Consider the following 21,261-nt stretch of genomic DNA (forward strand, 5'->3'; position numbering starts at 1 on the left):
GGAATAATCATAACCTATTTGTAAGGTATGATCTTCCCAAGAAGAGTTAAATACTCATTTGAGTGAATCTTCTCTTCAGTGGTAAATATCCACTAGTATCCATACAAGGCTTCTCCGTTGTTACACTGACATACCTGGCCATCTCTCTGAACTTTTAGGAACAAAGATATGCCAATGCACAACATATAAAGTCGATCTTCAGAAGTGTTATTTCAGTTGCCCAAAAACATCTACTCTCCCATAAAATATGTTGCTTTTAAATCATGCTCTCAAGAGACCATAAATAGGTAGTCTTTGTTAAAGTGACATAGTTGATTTATTTACAAACTTCATGTATTCAGCGTACATGTACATTTATAGTAACCTTTTCCAAAGGGCTCTCAATTGATTCACTTTGCCTTCACTTAGAACAATACACATCTTGTCTTTTTAGAAGAAGGGAAGTCTGGAAAATGATATTATCCAAATTATGTGACTTAGCAAAAGTTTGTCTTTCTTAACCTAGCCTCACATTTATTCTGCTTCAAGAAACAGAAGAGGAACTGAGAATAAGCAAAAGGATTAAAATCCACTTTGGGAAGTGGCACTAGTGGGCTTATTAACAGAAGACCCTCCTCATGAATGTATAGCAGAGTAACTTATTAGCAGCAGTGTGGCCCAGCACCAGTAGCTCAAAGTAATAAAAAGAACAAAAATACCCAGACCAATTTTATATCTTCCTTAGGAGGCTTTTCTTTGTAGTAAAATAATATGGTTGCATTATTTACAACAAAGTTTCCAAAACACAAATAAACAAATACACATTAGCTTTAGACACAAAAGCCTTCATACTAGAGCTTTCTCACATGAGGCTTCTCTCACACAGAAGTTTATCTCACACTCCTCAGGACGACACAGGCTTTGGCCTACTCACTCCCCTCAGGAGGACACTAGCTTTGGCCCACTAACTCTAAAAGGCTTCGGCCTACTCACTCTCCTCAAAATGACACTAGCTTTGGCCCATTAACTCTAAAAGGTTTTTTCTCTACTCACCCTCCTCAGGACGACACAAACTTTGGCCCACTAACTCTAACAGGGTTTGGCCTACTCACTCTCCTCAAGATGACGCTAGCTTTGGCCCACTAACTCTAAAAGTCTTTGGCCTACTCACTCTCCTCAGGACGACACTAGCTTTGGCCCACTAACTCTAAAAGGCTTTGGCCTACTCACTCTTCTCAGGACGACACTAGCTTTGGCCCACTAACTCTAAAAGGCTTTGGCCTACTCACTCTCCTCAAGACACTAGCTTTGGCCTACTCACTCTCCTCAGGAGGACACTAGTTTTGGCCCACTAACTCTAAAAGGCTTCGGCCTAGTTTCTCTCTTTAGGATGACACTAGCTTTGGCCCACTAAATCTAAAAGGCTTCGGCCTACTCACTCTCCTCAGAACAACACTAGCTTTGGCCCACTAACTCTAACAGGCTTTGGCCTACTCACTCTCCTCAGGACGACACTAGCTTTGGCCCACTAACTCTAAAAGGCTTTGGCTTACTCACTCTCCTCAAGACACTAGCTTTGGCCTACTCACTCTCCTCAGGATGACACTAGTTTTGGCCCACTAACTCTAACAGGCTTCGGCCTAGTTTCTCTCTTTAGGATGACACTAGCTTTGGCCCACTAAATCTAAAAGGCTTCGGCCTACTCACTCTCCTCAGAATGACACTAGCTTTGGCCCACTGACTCTAACAGGCTTCGGCCTACTCACTCTCCTCAGGAGGACACTAGTTTTGGCCCACTAAATCTAAAAGGCTTCGGCCTACTCACTCTCCTCAGGACGACACTAGCTTTGGCCCACTAACTCTAAAAGTCTTTGGCTTACTCACTCTCCTCAAGACACTAGCTTTGGCCTACTAACTCTAACAGGCTTCAGCCTACTCACTCTCCTCAGGACGACACTAGCTTTGGCCCCCTAACTCGAACAGGCTTTGGCCTACACATTCTCCTCAGGAGGACACTAGCTTTGGCCCACTGACTCTAATAGGCTTCGGCCTACTCACTCTCCTCAAGGCACTAGCTTTGGCCCACTAACTCTAGCAGTCTTTGGCCTACTCACTCTCCTCAGGAGGACACTAGCTTTGGCCCACTAACCTGAACAGGCTTCGGCCTACTCACTCTCCTCTAGACGACACTAGCTTTGGCCCACTAACTTGAACAGGCTTTGGCCTACTCATTCTCCTCAGGACGACACTAGCTTTGGCCCACTAACTCTAACAGGCTTCGACCTACTATCTCTTTCAGTGCTTGACTCACATTTTTGTAATCAAAAATACCCAGTTAATTTTTAATATTTCTGACAATGTGATTTTAGAAGCTAAGCAGCACCAGCTCTGGTTACCACTTGGATGAGAGACAGCTGACAAAGAGCAGGTCCTGTAAGCTATATTTCATAGGAAGGAAGTGACAAAACAAGCTTCAACATTTAGTTCCCTCTAGTGGCAGATGGGTAAAGTGCAGAATTTTGAAGCAGAACTTGGAAAAGATTCTTTTATACTTTATTGTTCCTATGTATGTACCTTCAAATTTACTTTTGTGTTATGGCAGACCTATCAAAGGGTTGTAGCAAGGATTTAAACCCTGTCCTCCCAGAATCTTACTTCAAAGTAATCCTTTGCATCAAGCTGGTTCTCTATTACAAATTGCAACATCCAACTGGTCAGTCAGGTTGCTGTGAACTTGAAAGAGTTTCTTTTTTGGACTACAAGTCCACTAATCAATATGACAACTGACCAGTTGTGTTGTCAAAAGCTTTCATGGCCAGAATCACTGGGTTGCTGTGATTTTTCTGGCCATGTTCCAGAAGCATTCTCTCCTGACGTTTCATCCACATCTATGGCAGGCATCCTCAGAGGTTGTGAGGTTCTGAGGCAGCAACCTGCCAGGTTTTGAAGCTGCTAGGCCATCCAATATACTACTACTACTACTACTACTACTACTACTAATAATAATAATAGTGTATTGTTGAAGGCTTTCATGGCCGGAATCACTGGGTTGTTGTGGGTTTTTTTCGGGCTATATGGCCATGTTCTAGAGGCATTCTCTACTGACGTTTCGCCTGCATCTATGGCAAGCATCCTCAAAGGTAGTGCATCCTACCTCTGAGGATGTTTGCCATAGATGCAGGCAAAACGTCAGGAGAGAATGCTTCTAGAACATGGCCATATAGCCTGAAAAACCCACAACAACCCAATAATAATAATAATAATAATAATAATAATAATAATAACTTTATTTCCCTGTTCCCTGCCACCATCTCCCCATGGGGACTCGGAGCGGCTTACTTGAGGCCAAGCCCAAACAACAATTACAATAAAGGTGGCCAACTGCAACATTCACACTTGCCTCAAGCAGACAAGAGTTCTTTCTCCCACCCTGGACATTCTGCAAATATATAAATCCCACTTGCCTAGTTTCCAAAGGACCTCACAACCTCTGAGGATGCCTGCCGTAGATGTGGGCAAAACGTCAGGAGAGAATGCTTCTGTAACGTGGTCATACAGCCCAGAAAAATCACAGCAACCCAGTGATTCTGGCCATGAAAGCTTTTGACAACACAACTGGTCAGTTGTCACACTGATTAGGAAACTTGTAGTCCAAAAAAGAAACTTTTTCAAGTTCACCATGAAGGAAGAAGCTGATGAAATGTCAACAAAGAGTCCCCCATTGCCCCCATCTGTAAAAACAGCTCACCCGGCCTAGATATTTCCAGTCTAAGAGATCAGAAAGCCGCTCGGTGCGGTTCCGCTGGATGATGCGCTGCCGCCGTGTTTGCTGACAGAAGCTGTACAGAAAAGAGGTCAGCTGCGTACACGACTCATCCAAGCCCCGAAAACGTCGGTCGAGGATGTAGATTCCTGATTAGAGAGAAGTTTAAAAGGACACATCTCATTTCCACTCTTTTAAAAAAAGCTGTATTTCAGAGCAAGGCAATGGCAAACCACTTGTGATTATTCCTAGCCTAAAGAAAATTGTAAAATTTATGGAGCTGCCAGAAGCTGGCAGGTGATTTGGAAGTGAATACCCACTCCAAAGCCAACATAGTCATCAAGGCTGCATCTACACAGTAGAATTAATGTGTTGTGACACCAAATCATGGGAAGATGGTATTTAGACTTCTTTACCAGAGTGCCCCCTGGTGGCACAATGGGTTAACTGCTGAGCTGCTGAACTTACTGACTGAAAGGTTCAAATCTGGGGAGCAGTTCGAAAACATGCAAATATGAGTAAATCAATAGGTACTGCTTGTGCACAAAGATAATGGACGGCTTTTGACAACAGCTTTGTATGTGTATATTGGAAAGAGAGGCAGAGCGCAAACTATAGCTACAGAACTCTAAAAAAGCCTTCTTGTAGGTTGTTGTTGTTCATTCGTTCAGTCATCTCTGACTCTTCGTGACTCATGGACCAGCCCACGCCAGAGCTCCCTGTCGGCCGTCACCACCCCAGCTCCTTCAAGGTCAGTCCAGTCACTTCAAGGATGCCATCCATCCATCTTGCCCTTGGTTGGCCCCTCTTCCTTTTTCCTTCCACTTTCCCCAGCATAATTGTCTTCTCTAGGCTTTCCTGTCTCCTCATGATGTGGCCAAAGTACTTCAACTTTGTCTCTAGTATCCTTCCCTCCAATGAGCAGTCAGGCTTTATTTCCTGGAGGATGGACTGGTTGGGTCTTCTCGCAGTCCAAGGCACTCTCAGCACTTTCCTCAAGGGAGAATAAATAAAGTCCCATGCTCATGATGTTTAATCTTCCCTTCCTAGATGTCACCAGGGGTGAGGAAACTAGAGAAATAGTGAGTGATCATTTAAATATATAGGTAAAGAAAACCTCCATTAGGCTGTCCCACTTTGGTGTTTTGTCTTTTTTTGGTTAGGATTTGATCTATGGATACCTGCTCCACCTTCTCCTTTCAGTGTACCCAAAAGTGCCCATTCCCAGCTCCTAATACGAACCATAGGCAGATGGATCTGCTATGTGTTCCTCCATAAAGCAGCCAAAGCCAGAGAGGTTGGTGGAAACACTGGGGATGCCCATCACAGTGCATTCAGCTAGAAAACAAAAGAGAGAGATCATTTGAGAATGTGGGTGGTTAGGTCCCTGGACCTGCAATGGCCAAGATTCAGAGTAATGAAAGGAAACTGAGCTAGGAAAGGGGAGGGGGCACTGTTAATAATTTGCATTAGTAGTTTTGGAACACAGTAGTCAAGTCCACTCAAAGCACCATTACATTTATTTTTAGTATAGCTTACCACCTTTACCCCAAAGGAATCGTACCTGGTGTGTAGCCCCATGGCTCATAGTAAGAAGGGAACACCCCTAAGTGGCAGCCTCTAACAAATTCCTCATAATCAACTGGAAGGAGAGGACTAGTGGAAGACAGGAATTCTGGATGGAAGATAACCTGGGAGAAGAAGAGAGAGAGTAACTAGTAATAAAATAATGTCACCCTAAAGATTTAAATATCCTTTAAAATTGGGTGATGGATCTTTGGATCTGCAGATATTACTAAAATATCTCTTCCGTCATACCTTGCTATTAGCTAATCATAAAGGGACGATTGGAACGAAGTTCAATAACACCTGTGGGAGAGCACAAGTTCTCCATCCTTGCTTCAATGATATACAGTTGACTCTCCACAAATTGCAGGTTTGACTTTTTCAGATTTGATCATTCCTAGATTTTATTAATATGTTATTTCTGTGAATATCTAGGTCCCCAGTGCAAATTTTCACCAGACATCATGCTGAAAGACCTAGAGATTCCTAGAGGGGGGTTCTTTCGGGTTTTTTTTTCTCGTTTCAGGAGCAATTTGAGAAACTGCAAGTCGCTTCTGGTGTGAGAGAATTGGCCGTCTGCAAGGACATTGCCTAGGGGACACCCAGATGTTATACTATCCTGTGGGAGGCTTCTCTCGTGTCCCTGCATGAGCTTCTTAGGGGTAAGTTTATCTCACTTCCTCTTGTTTCACCCCGTTCTTAACTATGAGTCATTTGTAAGTCAGATGTAAATTGTAAATAAACACTATTTATTCTTCTCTCAGGTAAAAAATAGTGTTTTTCCATTAGCTGTTTTTCCATTTTTACAGAAATTTGCACCCCTAACCCCAGTGAATGTGAAGGGTTGACACTATACAGATTCAGCATCCCTTATCTGGAATTCCAAAATCAAAAATCAAAAATTCTCCAAAAACAAAAATTGTCCACATGGATGGCTGAGAAAGTGACACTTTTACTTTTGGATGGTTCCTTGTACATACACTTTGCTTCATGCACCAAATTATTAAAAAATACTGTTTGAAATTACCTTCAGGCTACATGTTTAAGGTATACAAGAAGCAGAAACGAATTTCTGGTTTACACTTTTCTGTTCTCATTACCTATGCATATGCAAATACAGGTACAGACAGTCCCCAAGTTATGAACAAGATGGGTTCTGTAGGTTTGCTTTTAAGTTGAATTTGTATGTAAGTCGAAACAGGTATATTTTAAAAGTGTAATTTCATATATATGTATGTGCGCGCACAAGCTTTGGATAGCTGAGGGAAGGATTAACACCCCTGTGGACTCAAACCTGAGTCACAACTGGGTTACACTGGAAGCACAACTACAACCACTCCCTCCTAGCCAAAAAATAAACAAATCCATGAAGAATGGTATGCAAGAATGCATATTTAGGTTCAAGAATGGGTTCCCAGATTTCAAAAGGTTTCTGGTCATTGAGCTACACAAGCCAATAAACTTTCATGACCAACATAAAATTATAATAGACAACAATGTGAAAAACTCAGCTGCATTGCAATCTCATCCTTTAATACCTGATTTCAAGTAATATTTAGGTACTCTCCCAGTTTTTATGTTGCAACGAGACCTCCGGCACTCACCTTGACGCGATCGGCACTGCTGTTAAAAAGTCCAATACGGCGGATGCTGTTGAGAATGGGGTCGGTGGAATCATCCAGCATGTTATGGGTGCAGATTGGGGGGAAAGACTGGCGCTGGTTAGGAAGGAAAATAAGACATGTCTGAGTAATAATAATAATAATACACTTTATTTATATTTTGCTTTATCTCCCTGGAGGGACTCAGAGCGGATTACAGTACACATATAAAGCAAACATTCAATGCCTTTTACACAACGAACAATAGCATACAATACACAGATCAGATAAAGGCCATGAGTAGTCATGATTTAAAACCAAAAATGATGAAAAACAAAAAAGTTGTGGTCCCCACTGTTGTTATAATTCCAATGCCTTCCCCTCAACCTTAATATCTATGTTCCTCTCGTTCCATTTCACTCTGCCACCTCTTTTTTTGCATTTTCTTCATGCAAAGCCTTCCCATTTGTGAAATACATTCCAAGATTTTTTTAAAAATGTTATCCTTGCCAGTTACACATATGGGTTTGAAGGTATGTACAAATCACATCCCCGGGAAAATAAAAATATCATCTCAGTGAAAACTAAATTCTTTTTCCCCTTAGAAAACTTTGAAACATCATCCAAACAATTATAAGCTAATATCTCAGTTTTAACAGACCTCCTTTAATTTGAGCCATCCAGGAGTCAGGCACTGAGAAATGTTTTAGACATGCAGAAATTTAGTCTGCTCCATCTGGCCACACTATATTCAAGGGGTTTCTAGCTTAACTTTCTTTTATTCATACATTCCCATACCTGGGTGGCAAAGATGGCTCTCTTCATCATTGTGAAATCCTCCTTATCCAGCATTTTGTTCATATCAGGAAGATTCCCTCTGAAATATAAAAGTAATCAGAGCTTAATGGGAGTGAATATAATGAGTGCATGTGAGACTTCTTCAGTCTCACACAAATAGAGCTTTTTAGATATCTGTTCAAGAATTAAGGTTAATCAAACACAGGCGATGTAGGGTAAACCCTAAGGCAATACCCATTGTAGCCCCGGCATTCCAATAACCCAAATTTTCTTGATGCTTTCTCACAAGAGGCCACTTACACAAGAAGTGACTCGTAGAGTTTTTTGCCAAACTTTTCTTTCACTGCATTAGCTGTATCCCTAGAAGGGGTGGGGGGAGAGGGGGGAGAGAATTAATGCAGATTAATATAGAAATAATGCTTAAAAATCAGAAACTAAGACTGATAAAGCAAATATAGAATTTATAGAATTCCTCTTATGAGAGAGATTAGGGAGGCCAAGCAAACTGGGGGAGAGACAGAGTAGTTCTGTAGTATGAATGTTGGATCCCTGTTCATCATTAAAAACTCAGTGGCTGATACCACACTCTCAGTTCCAGAAAGCTACAGGTTCTCCATAAATTAGAAACTACTCGTATATATTCGAGTATAAGCCAACTCAAATATAAGCTGAGGCACCCAATTTTACCACAAAAAACTGGGAAAACATATTGACTCAAGTACAAGCCAATGGTGGGAAATGCAGCAGATACTGGTCAATTTCAAAATAAAATAGATACCAATAAAATTACATTAATTGAGGCATCAGTAGGTTAAATGTTTTTGAATATTTGAATAAACTGTAATTTAAAATAAGACTGTCCAACTCTGATTAAATCATTATTCTAAGCTTCTTCAATGTAAATGTGATGACGTATCCTTCTAATAATAATAAAGTAAAATAATAAATGTAATAATAATAATAATAATAATAATAATAATAGAGTAAAATAAGGGAAATGTAATAATAACATAGAATCATTGAGTTGGAAGAGACCTCGTGGGCCATCCAGCCCAACCCCCTGCCAAGAAGCAGGAAAATCGCAAGAATAATCTATATAAATAAAAATATAATGTTCGTTTGTGGGTTAGCATAACTCAAAAACCACTGGATGAATTGACACCAAATTTGGACACAATACACCTATCAGGCCAATGAGTGACCATCACTCATAAAGACATCGAAAAACACAGCAGAAGAGACTTAAAAAGCAAAAAAAAAAAACCCCACAAAATATTACAACGCATATGCAAAACCACATATATACGCAAACACACAAATATATACACATATATATACACACACAAAACACATATACACAGACTGGGCCACAGCAATGCATGGCAGGGGATGGCTAGTAATAGAATAAAATAATAAATGTAACAAAATAAAAATAATAGAGTAAAATAATGTAAATGTAATAATAACAATAATAACAAAATAACAAAATAATAGTGAAATATCAAATGTGATAATAAAATAGGGTAAAATAATGTAAATGTAATAATTATAATAATTATAATAATAATAAAGTAAAATAATGAATGTAGTAATAACAACAAAAACAGAGTAAAATAATAAATAACTTTGATCCGAGGATAAGTCAAAGGGAGCTTTTTCAGCCTAAAAAAGGGCTGAAAAATTCAGCTTATACTCAAGTATATATGGTACTTGAAGACACATAACAACAACAAATGAACATGGAAGTCGTAGAAGTAGAGCAGTATAAGGACTTCAAAACTTCCTACACAACAGTGATGGAGAACTTCTGATATTCTAAATACTTGGCTACAACTCTCAGTCCTTGCACATAGCATTGCCACTGTTAATTGAGTTGTGTTCTAAAGCATCTGCTATAAAGTGAGCAAGATGTGGTGAAATTTCAAGTAGAAGATATTATGTGCACCACAATTCCTCAGAATCTAGTATTTCTATAGTGAGTTAGCATTTCTGGGAAGAGTTAGTATGGAGTCTCACGGTGTGTGATAGAACTCACCAGAGCTGCTTGCGGACGGCTTGGCCTTTCAGAGTCTCAACATTGAAGTTGTTGGTCCGGGCTGGCATGATGAAGAAGGCCACCACTGTTGTCTGGCTACCATTTACCTATGAAGAGAAAAGGCCTGAGAGTCAGCTATGACCTGTTCCTCTTGCTTCTGTCCAAAGGATTTCTGCCTTATACTCACAACTACCTGCCAAGAAAGTCCACAATAATGCTACGATTCCACCTTTCATTCAGGGCACGACCTTTATAGTTCTTGGGATGCACATAGGCAGATTTTGTTCTTGTAAAACATCCTTGCAAGTTTGTGGGCATCATATGTGCATACTTGGCTCAGCATTAATTCAAGAAAGAGTTAACATCATGACAGACCTTGCCAGAGTGGTAAGGGAGTGACATGAACTGAATTGACTAACCAAGCCTGGAAAAAAGGGTGTCCCCCCCCCCCCCCCCCCGAAAAACTTGCCAATTTTTTAAAAACATTTCTGATAGTTTTTACTTTGCTCATGGGGTGAGTATGGTGACCATCCTTGGATATTACTAGGGATTATTTTAAGATGGACATATTAAAATGTATGTTTATTATCACACGATAGCCTATATAGGAGTTATGGCTTTAATCTGTTTGTTTGTTTTCAACTGCTGCATGGAGAAGTAGCTACAAATCACATGACTCTCAGAACTTGTGTGATATATCTCTTCTATTACTGAAAATAAAACTTTGCTTTTCTTAATCTCTGCCTCTGCCTGCACACAAATGACCAAAACCCTTAGTTTGGATTTGATTGGTCACTCCATCTCTCCAGATAAGGGGGCTGCAGTTGCGCATTGGGTTATTAAACCCATGTGCTGCTGAACTGTTGATCTGAAGGTTGGCAGTTAGAATCCGCAGGACAGGGTGAGCTCCCGTTGTTAGCCCTAGCTCCTGCCAACTTAGCAGTTCGAAAACATGCAAATGTGAGTAGATAAATAGGTACTGCTTTGAGAGAAAAGGCATAAAGATGCTCCAAGCAGTCATGCCAGTCACACAACCAGGATATGACAACGCAGTCTCCTCAGCCTGGAATGGAGAAAAATACCTCCCTCAGAGCTAGAAATGAGCACCACCTCCATGGCCAGAAATGAAAGGAGAAGCCTTTGTCTTTATCTGTGTGTGTATGTCGCATTGAATGTTTGCATGTATCTATTTATATATATACTGTAATCTGCTCTAAGTCCCCACAGGGAGAAGGTTTGTATTATTATTATTATTATTATTATTATTATTATTATTATTGGGCAATCCAAGACAGACAGCCCATATTTCAAAGCAAGAAACTTTCCTCTGTGGGGGGAGTTGGTGACATCTGCCTAAGGTGGTTTAAGATTTTATGGAAACATTTCTGAGATCCTTTTCTCATTCAAGGATGATCCAGGAGACTGTGGCTTTACAGACTGGGCAGTGGTTTGGATCCAGAAAAGAGATGAACGTGTGTGAGCTGAAAACACTTTCTGCCAATCTCTTATGGACTCTGGCAGTTATTTCCCTTAAAAGCAGGATGCGAGGAAGAATTGAAGGAAAATATTGATTTTGAGTTGTTGGCTTCTTTCAAGAAACAAGAGCTGCAATCGCAAGAACTCTTTTCTGCATTTCAGAGCAATAGAAACTGAGGTATAGAGCAAAAAAGGGAATCCTTGCCAAAAATGGAAATCCTTTTGGTTACCCTCAAAAAGGAGCTACCTGGGCAGTTCCTTTTAACAACAGTATTGAAGAGCCTGTGATGTAATTGGCTTCCAGGAGGCGGGAGGTCACCATATGCGGGCAGTTCTCTTTGTTTCCTCAGAAGAGAAGCAAAATGAGCAGATCCCTTTGACAAAGCAAAAGGAAGGTTGCTAGGCAGCCACTTTCTAGGAGGGAAGGCACCAAACATCCACGCGGCAGGGCTTTCTTTGTTCTCTTGAAGGGAAAAGCCCTGCGGTCAAGTATTTTTTACACGAAGGCAGGTGAGACAGCTGAATGCTGCTAAGGGAGACCAAGTCTCAGACAATGAACATGTACTATGCCAACCCAGAGCACCAAAAATGCCTCCTACGGATGAGAAAGGGGAAGGGGCTAACAGTAGCTGGTTCTGGGTTGTTGTCAGTGTTTCTGGCTGTATGGCCATGTTCCAGAAGGATTCTCTCCTGATGTTTCTCCTGCATCTATGGCAGGCACCCTCAGAGGTTGTGAAGTTTGTTGGAAACTAGTAAAAAAAGGGTTTATATATCTGTGGAATGTCCAGGGTGGGAGAAAGAACGCTTGTCTATTTGAGGTAGGTGTGAATGTTTCAATTGGCCACCTTGATTAGCATTTAATGGCCTAGCAGTTTCAAGGGGTGGCTTCTTACAGTCTGGGGGAATCTTTTGTTGAGAGGTAATTAGCTGTCCCTGATAGTTTCTTGTCTGGAATTCCCCTGTTTTTTGAGTGTAGCTGTTTATTTATTGTTATGATAGAGTATGTAAGATTAGCTGGTTCTGTTCTAAAGGTTTCCACCTCTCCTTCTGATTGGCCTCTCTACTAAGCTTAGGACCAATGCAAGGACTAGCTGGATATAATAATAATAATAATAATAATAATAATAATAATAATCTTTTGTCGAAGGCTTTCATGGCCCAAATCACTGGGTTGTTGTAGGTTTTTTCGTGCTATATGGCCATGTTCTGGAGGTATTTTTTCCTGACGTTTCTAACCCGAAAAAACCTACAACAACCCAATAAACTTTTATTTATATCCTATCACCATCTTCCAAAGAGACTTGGGGCAGCTCACAGAACGCTCAAGGTATGACATGCAAAATACAACAGGTGCAAAACAAAACATAAACAATAAACATCAACACAACATCATAAATTCACACTACCCCCTGCAGTGGTATACACAATAAAATACAGCAATTGCTGTAGATGAAATATCAGTATTCAATCTCAGAGTCCTAATAGAGAATCTGAAGGTCCTCATATGTATTATTGGAGAGTCTAAACATGGTCAAAGGCTTGTCGGAAAAGCCAGGTCTTTATTTGTGTGTGGAAGGTTTGGACAGCAAATACTGACAGGCTCTAGAACTAATCTGCTTTTGGTGCCTAAAAAAGTGATACTATAGGCAAAGCAGAAAAGATAGGCGTCTTTCAGGCAAAAAGAAGTGCCCCCAACAAATAAAATCAATTGTAAACACTCCAGTGACATCAGCATATCCCTTCTCTCAGTCTCTCAACCTAACTGAAATCACAGAGCATCTTATTAGGGAGGAAGGCAGAAACGGTTGCCGTCTTGTGCTCAGTGGGAGAAAGACACATGATAAATGTTGCCTCTCTATGTTTCATTTCACACAAAGGAAGCTTGTCAGGGCTCATGGAGAGTTTCTCGCCATTCTGTGTTATCACAGAAGCAAAAAAAGGCTGAAGGTTACAGCTTGAATTTGAGGATATAAATTTGAAACAGTGGCATCATTTTGCATACAGCAAATTGCTCTCATCCCATATTGTTCATGGTTGTGAACACTGCTCATAATCCTCTACTTACTCTCAGTAGGTAGTTGAGGCGGGCAAGGGCTTCTAAGAAAATGTCGGCTCCTTTGTTGGAATATTCATAGCGCCCAGCAATGAAGAAGAAGATGGTCTTGTCCAGATTGAAGTCCAGGTGCCTAACAGAGGAAGAGGGTGAGGAACTGAGTTAGATACAGGACTACCTTTGACAACAAAGCAAGGACAGCACATACAGAATAGCATCATAGAGTTGGAAGAGACCTCGTGGGTCATCCCGTCCAACCCCCTCCCAAAAGGCAGGAAAATTGTATTCAAAGCACCCCCAACAGATGGCCATCCAGCCTCTATTTAAAAGCCTCCAAAGAAGGAGCCTCCACCATACTCCTGGGAGAAGAGTTCCACTGCTGAACAGCTCTCACAGTTAGGAAGTTCTTCCTAATGTTCAGGTGGAATCTCCTTTCCTGTAGTTTGAAGCCATTATTCCGTGTCCTAGTCTCCAGGGCAGCAGAAAACAAGCTTGCTCCCTCTGCCTTATGACTTCCCCTCACATCTTGATACATGGCCCTCATCATGTCTCCTCCCAGCCTTCTCTTCTGAAGGCTAAACTTGCCCAGGTCTTTAAGCCGCTCCTCATAGGGTTTGTTCTCCAGATCTTTGATAATTTTAGTCACCCTCCTCTGGACACATTCTAGCTTGTCAACATCTCCCTTCAGTTGCGGTACCCAGAATTGGACACACTATTCTAGGTGTGGTCCGACCAAGGCAGAATATGACTCAAATTGTTTAATATGTTTTTGGAGACTGTATTAAATACACAACAGCGGTCTTTGAGAATTTATATTTTGGCATAAAGCTCCCAGAATCCTTCAACTGGCATAGGCAGAAGCGAAATTTGTAGTCCAAAAACGCAGCTATCCAATGAAACTAATTTTAAACAACCTGTTATTGATAGAAGCCAAGAACTCGAAAGTCAGGAAGGGAGCCGCTCTTACTTCCTCATCGTTTGCCACCAACCTCAAATCAAATATAGGCTTTCTACCCGAACACGGAACTTCATAGAATTATAGAGTTGGAAGAGACCTCATGGGCCATCCAGTCCAACCCCCTGCCAAGAAGCAGGAATATTGCATTCAAAGCACCCCCGAAAGATGGCCAACCAGCCTTTGTTTAAAAGCTTCCAAAGGAGGAGCCTCCACCACACTCTGGGGCAGAGAGTTCCACTGCTAAATGGCTTTCACAGACAGGAAGTTCTTCCTAATGTTCAGATGGAATCTCCTTTCTTGTAGTTTGAAGCCATTGTTCCGTGTCCTAGTCTCCAGGGAAGCAGAAAACAAGCTTGCTCCCTCCTCCCTATGGCTTCCTCTCACATACATATACATGGCTATCATGTCTCCTCTTAGCCTTCTCTTCTTCAGGCTAAACATGGCCAGCTCTTTAAGCCGCTCCTCATAGGGCTTGTTCTCCATTTTGATCATTTTAGTTGCCCTCCTCTGGACACTTTCCAGCTTGTCAATATCTCTCTTCAATTGTGGTGTTTGAAGACCTATCCTTTGGTATTTGCAAATGGTTCTTCTCTTCCAAGGATCTTTTGAATGCTTTCTTCTTGTTTAGTCTCCACTGAAAATGTCTCTTCATCACTCTTCCCACTATTGCTATTCCTTTTCTCATGAGTAAGAAGCATGCAATTTCAGACTCCACAAGTCTCTTGATACTGCTTTGCATTAGATTGGCCTGCCTAGGTACTATTTACAGACCAATATTCTGAACTGAAACATATTACAGTTTCATTTTTACTTATATGAGGCCACAGCAGCCACTTCTGAGAAAGCATCTTAAGAAAAACAAGCCTTCGTTTCCACTCCTCTTCTTTCAAAAACACCAACAATAACACTTTGGACATAATGGGGACACAGATAAGGCTCCATATTGAATACAGGACATTTTGATGTCTAAATTGTAGGACAACATGTTCCCTCCACTTCCATCCATGTACAGATGCTGACTATACTAAGAGTCAAACCTTTTTCAATAGTGGGAGTGGTTCCAGAATAACCCCTAATTGAGATGGCTCGTCTAGGAAGTCTTGGACAGGTTGCATATCACACCAAACTACATCCTCAAACTGAGGATGCAGTAGTGCAATGGGTGAAACCTTTGGGCTGCTGAACTGTTGACCTGAAGGTCAGCAGATCAAATCTGTAAGATGAGGTGAGCTCCTGCTGTTAGCCCTAGCTCCTGACAACCTATGCATTTATTCATTTAGGGTACTTCTACCCCGTCCTTCTCAACCCCCTAAGGGGGACCTAGCAGTTCGAAAACATGCAAATGTGAGTAGATCAAGATCAGAGCCGGAGATGAGTACCGCCTTCAGAGCCGGAAATGAAAGGGGAAGCCTTTGTCTATGTATTTGTGTCTCATTGCATGTCATTATAATCAAGGCATTGAATGTTTGTCTGTGTCTTCTTATATACTGTAATCCACTTTAAGTCCCCTCAGGGAGAAGGGCAGAATATAAATAAAGTGTTGTTGTTGTCGTGGTAGTTATTATTATTTAAACTGTAGAATTAATACAATTTGATACCACTTTAACTACTATGGCTCAATACTTTGGAATCCTGAGAGCTGTAGTTTACGGAGGCACCAGTCATCTTTGGGAGAAAAGGCTAAAGACCTTGTAAAACTACAGCTCTCAGAATCCCATATATTCAGCTACGGTGTCAAACTGGATTACCTCAACAGTGTAGATACACCCATAGAGGGACAGATGCGGAGATCAAAAAGGACTGCTACCAGTGCATCCCAGTTCAGTCAACCTAATGGCAGTCAGTTCTTCCTATTAATAAAATATTGAGATTTCCACATAACCAAACCCTTCTTACATCTATCACCACTGGTTCCTGCCTCTCCCTTCCTTTGAAAACTCCACTTCCTGGAGCACCCATTTCAACAGTGAGGCAAGACTGGGCCCCATGGTGACTCACCCGTAGAAGTGGCCCCGGACAAACTCCTGGATACGTGCCTTGCTCTGGGCATGGAGGTTTTGGAATTCATGCATGGCAGAAAATTTCTTGACGTTTAGACCATTAGGAGTCACAATATCTGGAAATGGAAAGGCAGAATGGGAAGCAGAGAGAAGAGAAAAGAATTTTATTTCTTTAATTTGAGTTTTTGAAACTGCTCATCCATAAAAAGGGAAACAGACATAAAACAACCAGGGACACGGCATTAACATAGGAATGGAGAGGGATATTTGACAGCAAATTAAATGTGGATTCAATTAATGGATGAGATTAATATTATCAAATTAAATGTGGATTCAATTAATGGATGAGATTAATATTATTCTGCAAATGAGGGCTAGCAACAGTTTAAATTATTTACAAGCAGTTTAGGCTTCAAATGTGAATATATATGTCCTGATTTCGTAGTCTATGAAACAACTGTGCATTGGAACAGAACTTGCTGCATGTGTTTCAAGCTGTGGGAATTTTTTCAAATTTCCACATGGCTAAGGAAATGCTTCCCAAAGTTCCTAAAACCTAAAGGCTGAGCAAAACACTAAACATAGCTCCAGATGATTTTAAATTTCAGAATATTTTTTAAAAGGAATGTTCTTTTGAATCTATTCGCAAAAAGACGATGAGTGAAGCTACCACATACTGATCTGGCTTTGTGTAGTACAGGGCTAGAAAAATGCAACCCATGAACCAGATCCTGGATCCCATTTTCTGGCTCCTGAAGCCAAGTTCTTCAAACATGTCAGTTTTTAGAATTGAAATGTGAATAGATAAATAGGTAATGCTTTAAGTGGGGAGGTAATAAAAGGTGTCCATAAGGACATGTGGGCAATTTGATCGGGACAATAAAAGCTCCTTGGTACAGAAGAAGGAGCAATAGCCCAGAGTCGAGCTCAGCTTCCAGATGCCGGAAATGGAAAAAGAGGGGAAAAGCCTTTACCTCTGTTTATATATTGTTAATTCTTAACTGTATAATGGCATTAAATGTTTGCCATATATGTGTTCTGTAATCCACCCTGAGTCCCCTTCGGGAGCTAGAGCAGAATATAAATAAAGATTATTATTATTATTTGAAACACAACAAGATTAGTACATAGTAAACAAGGTCACTCTGCTGGCTGTTGTATTGAATCACATGTTGGACACTTCCAAAGTATCTAGGACTGTGTGATATATTGGTGAATAATGTGTGTAGATCCCAGTAGGGTGGCCTTTTGCAGCTGACAGATGGTAATTTTGTCAGCACCGATTGTGTTTAAGTGCAGGCCAAGGTCTTTAGGCTCTGCACCCAGTGTGCCAATCACCACTGGGACCACCTTGACTGGCTTGTGCCAGAGTCTCTGCAGTTCGATCTTTAAATCCTCATATTGTGTCAGCTATTCCAGTTGTTTCTCTTCAATCCTGCTGTCACCTGGGATTGCGACATTGAAGATCTATACCTTGTTTTTTTATATGATTGTGAGGTCAGGCGTATTCTGCTCCAAAACTCTGTCTGAATCTGGAAGTCCCAGAGGAGTTTGGCATGTTCATTCTCTGTAACTTTTTCCGGCTTGTGATCCCACCAGTTCTTTGATGCAGGCAGATGGTATTTGTGGCACAAGTTCCAATTAATCATCTGAGCATCGGTGTTATGCCTCTGCTTGTTGTTGTTGTTCTTATTATTATTAATATTATTTTCTCCTGAAAACCATACTGAACTGCCCTTCCCATGAGCGAAAAAATGAGCCCAACTGCTTGTCCAGAGCCTCTCACAACTTGAAAATTTCTCTGTTTTCATTAGTGTCCTTTGTCATATTGGTGACAAAAAGTGATGCTAACCAAGATGACTATTACTTTGAAAGCTGTGACACAAATGCTACTCACCAGGCTTCCTTTTCAACAAGTGTTCAGCTTCCACAGCTGTGATCTGGGAGACTGTGGTAAAAACATGCGTGCAATGGACAGCAGCCCGCTCCATACAGTAACGGTGGTAGATCTGCCGATCCCCAGCCTCCTTGTCCACATTAAACTGGGGAAGGATGAGAGAAAAAAAAGAAAAGCTAAATTTGATGTAAAGTCCAAGGAGCAGAATAGGGCAGAAACAGATTGAAAAGTAGACCTGATGAAGTTCTAGGTGCAAACTAGCATATTGCAGTTTTGAGCGAAGGAATGAGAAACAGATAATTTCCAAGACTTTTTGAAAATTTATAAAAAAAAACACACCTATATATTTTCTTCATGTTATCTCCTACAACTAGCTCACAGTGCTAGTTGTAGGATCTAATCCTCAAGAGATGGGATTGAGACTAGGAGTTAAACTGAATTGCTGTGGTATTCAATAAATCATATCTGTTCCACATCCCAAACAAACCCCACTCTTAAAAACTTACTGTCTGGAGATTATTGTAGAAGTCGACACTTCCCGCACACAAATAGCGCCCAAGCAAAGTAGCATGGGTGGTGAAGATGGTAGCCACCGGAAGCTTCCGGATCCTGCAGAGGAAAAGACCAACCCCAGACAGCCACTCGTGGAAATGACCGATGATGAACGGCATCTCCTCACACTGTGCGGAAAACTGTACCAAGAACACAAGCAGAGGGTAAATGGAGTTTTATTGAAAGGAGAAAAGAGGCAAAGACAATTTGAACCTGCCAACACTTTTATTTTATTTTTGCAGATCCCACATATCAACTGCTTCAAAAACCAGTAGAATTGGTGGCACCAGTGCAAGGGTGGGAATCATTTGGATTTCTAGCTGTGGTTGTGTTACATATCCCAGCCTTGTTCAACTTTGGTTACATTGGAGGTGCACTTCAACAGCATCTGAATGATTACATAATTTCCATGCCTGCTCTAGAGAGAAGCCATTCTGTCTGCGGTCCCAAGAGGGATCCATTAGCAGCTGCTTTTAATTAGACTTTAAATGCACACTTGGTTTGTCTATTTTTTTTAACTGAAGTGGTTGTTATAATTTGACACTGAATTTCATTCATTCATATTGCCAGCCACCTTGGGAAAATGATGATCTTGAAAGGTATCCAAGAACTGTATTTAATAAGTACGTAAATTAGTCAGGAAAGTGTTTTCTTACCTCCCCAAGAAACCAGGCAGTAAGGAAGCCAAAGAGAACGGCATCATTCGCCTCTCGGTCATACCAAGGAATCCCAATAGAGCAGCTTTCCCAGAGTTCGGTCTTCCAGCGATCCAAGCTCCAGGCAGTGGCTCCGATATCAATGAGAATCACATAGGGCCCCCCTTCAATCAGCCAGCGACCAAAATAAACCTGGACAGGAAATAACAATGCTCCATCAAATCACATATTTTGACACTTAAAATAGGAAAAGCACAAACTATCTAAGTTCAAAATTGTGTACTTTAGTTTTACAAATAAACTTTCATGGGGATAGTTGTGCCTTTCAAAAAAGTGAAAGAATAATGTGAATAGAAAATACACTATTTTTTTTATCTGAGTGAACATCTCCAAGAATCTTTCAGTCCTCCAACTTCCATCTATCTGGAGCTCCATAATTTTTGACAGAAATGCATAAGATTAATCATCATGATTTAGGAGCAAAAATATGTAAACAATATGACTGCTGCAAGTGACAGTTTGTAGCGCACAAATTTGTGTGTGGTTAATTTTAGCCTCTAGTTCATGTTACCCCCATATCCATTTTGTGAAAGGTCGCTCGTCTGGTGTTGTTCTTTGCTGAATCACCCAAAATAACTGCCCAGGCAGAAATACTGAGCAGGCCTCCTGGCCAGGAAAGTGCACAAGAGCGTGTAGGGTGAGCTAAAAGAGGGAAACCAAGGAGAAAGGAGGGACGGCACAGATATATCTCTTTTGCCAAAAAAGGAAATGTCAGGGATTGAATCAGGAACCTTCTCCATGTACAAAAATGGTATTGGTGCTCCATTTGTGAGTATCAAGCACCTGCAACCCCCAAATTCAATTGTCTTGTGTTTTTGTCACCACCAGCTTCTTACTTTGCATCCTTTTGCATTCATGGAGTCAATCGTACGGCGGATGGCAGGGTTGGGCGGCTCTATGAGCTCCACTTGTGTGCGGACGTTCAACTCCAGGTAAGGCCCGATCAGGAAGTAATTCTCACCCCACTCGTCCAGTGTAATTTTAGCCTTGGTCTGGATAACCGTGTAGATCCCGCCAACTACATAAGAGACAAAAGGAAGAATTATTTTCTTTCTTGCAGGCATGTAAGCTTATAGAGAGTCCACGGTCACGCAGTGGGTTAAACCGCTGAGCTGCTGAACTTGCTGATCGAAAGGTCGCAGGTTTGAATCAGCAATCAGTCAGGCTTTGAAGCTGCAAGGCTATTAAATGCTAATCAAGGTGGCCAATGGCTACATTCACACTGGCCTCAAGCAGACAAGTTTTCTCCCACCCTGGACATTCCAGAGATATATAAACCTCACTTGCTTAGTTTCCAACAGACTTGCTTAGTTTCCAACATATGTGGGCGAAACGTCAGAAGGGAATGCTTCTGGAGTATAGCTATACAGCCCCAGAAAACTCACAGCAGCTCAGTATTCACAGATAACTTTGCTCTAACCAAAATATCATTTAGCTATCCCTGCAGTACAGAATCACTGCTTTCCAAAGGAACTGAAAATGTTTGCCCTATGCACTTAGGTGCCAAATCTCTCCTGAAAAGGCACACACAGTGTTCCATCACTTTAGCTACTATCTGTTTTTAAAAACCTGGCTCTGTTTACTAAATCTTTGTCTCTTATTCTGAAGCTTTAGAGTCTCTGTTCTGCACTCCTTTCAAGCCAGGTAATTTAAAAGAAAGGAAAGGAAAAACCAGTCTCATTAATCATGTAGCAGGAGACACTTGGCTTGGAAGTAGCATTGCGGAGTGCAAGAACCCGGAACTGTAAGAAGGAATGGTTGCTTACCTGTAACCGTGTTTCTTCGAGTGGTGATCTGTGAAATTTGCATATATGGCAATTACTACCATATGTGCAATTTCACAGACACCACAAAGAAGAAGGAGTGT

At 41.2% G+C, this 21,261-nt stretch overlaps 1 protein-coding gene across 2 annotated transcripts in view; it reads right to left on the minus strand.

Moving 5' to 3' along the window:
- Positions 1–21,261, minus strand: part of GYS1 (glycogen synthase 1) — a 44,473-nt gene that overhangs the window by 4,423 nt on the left and 18,789 nt on the right. For both annotated transcript variants that reach the window (XM_060780505.2, XM_060780506.2), the window contains exons 3-15: positions 20,231–20,412; positions 19,335–19,526; positions 18,633–18,818; positions 18,127–18,271; positions 16,228–16,345; positions 13,284–13,404; positions 9,743–9,849; positions 8,008–8,067; positions 7,708–7,786; positions 6,913–7,026; positions 5,307–5,433; positions 4,985–5,080; positions 3,728–3,891 (exon numbers count right to left, since the gene is read on the minus strand). In XM_060780505.2, coding sequence (XP_060636488.1) covers positions 3,728–3,891; positions 4,985–5,080; positions 5,307–5,433; positions 6,913–7,026; positions 7,708–7,786; positions 8,008–8,067; positions 9,743–9,849; positions 13,284–13,404; positions 16,228–16,345; positions 18,127–18,271; positions 18,633–18,818; positions 19,335–19,526; positions 20,231–20,412 — 1,691 coding nt within the window. The remainder of the gene's footprint in view (positions 1–3,727; positions 3,892–4,984; positions 5,081–5,306; positions 5,434–6,912; positions 7,027–7,707; positions 7,787–8,007; positions 8,068–9,742; positions 9,850–13,283; positions 13,405–16,227; positions 16,346–18,126; positions 18,272–18,632; positions 18,819–19,334; positions 19,527–20,230; positions 20,413–21,261) is intronic.

This window comes from Anolis sagrei, chromosome 6 (genome assembly GCF_037176765.1).
Source record: "Anolis sagrei isolate rAnoSag1 chromosome 6, rAnoSag1.mat, whole genome shotgun sequence".
In the NCBI taxonomy this organism is placed as follows: Eukaryota; Metazoa; Chordata; class Lepidosauria; order Squamata; family Dactyloidae; genus Anolis; species Anolis sagrei.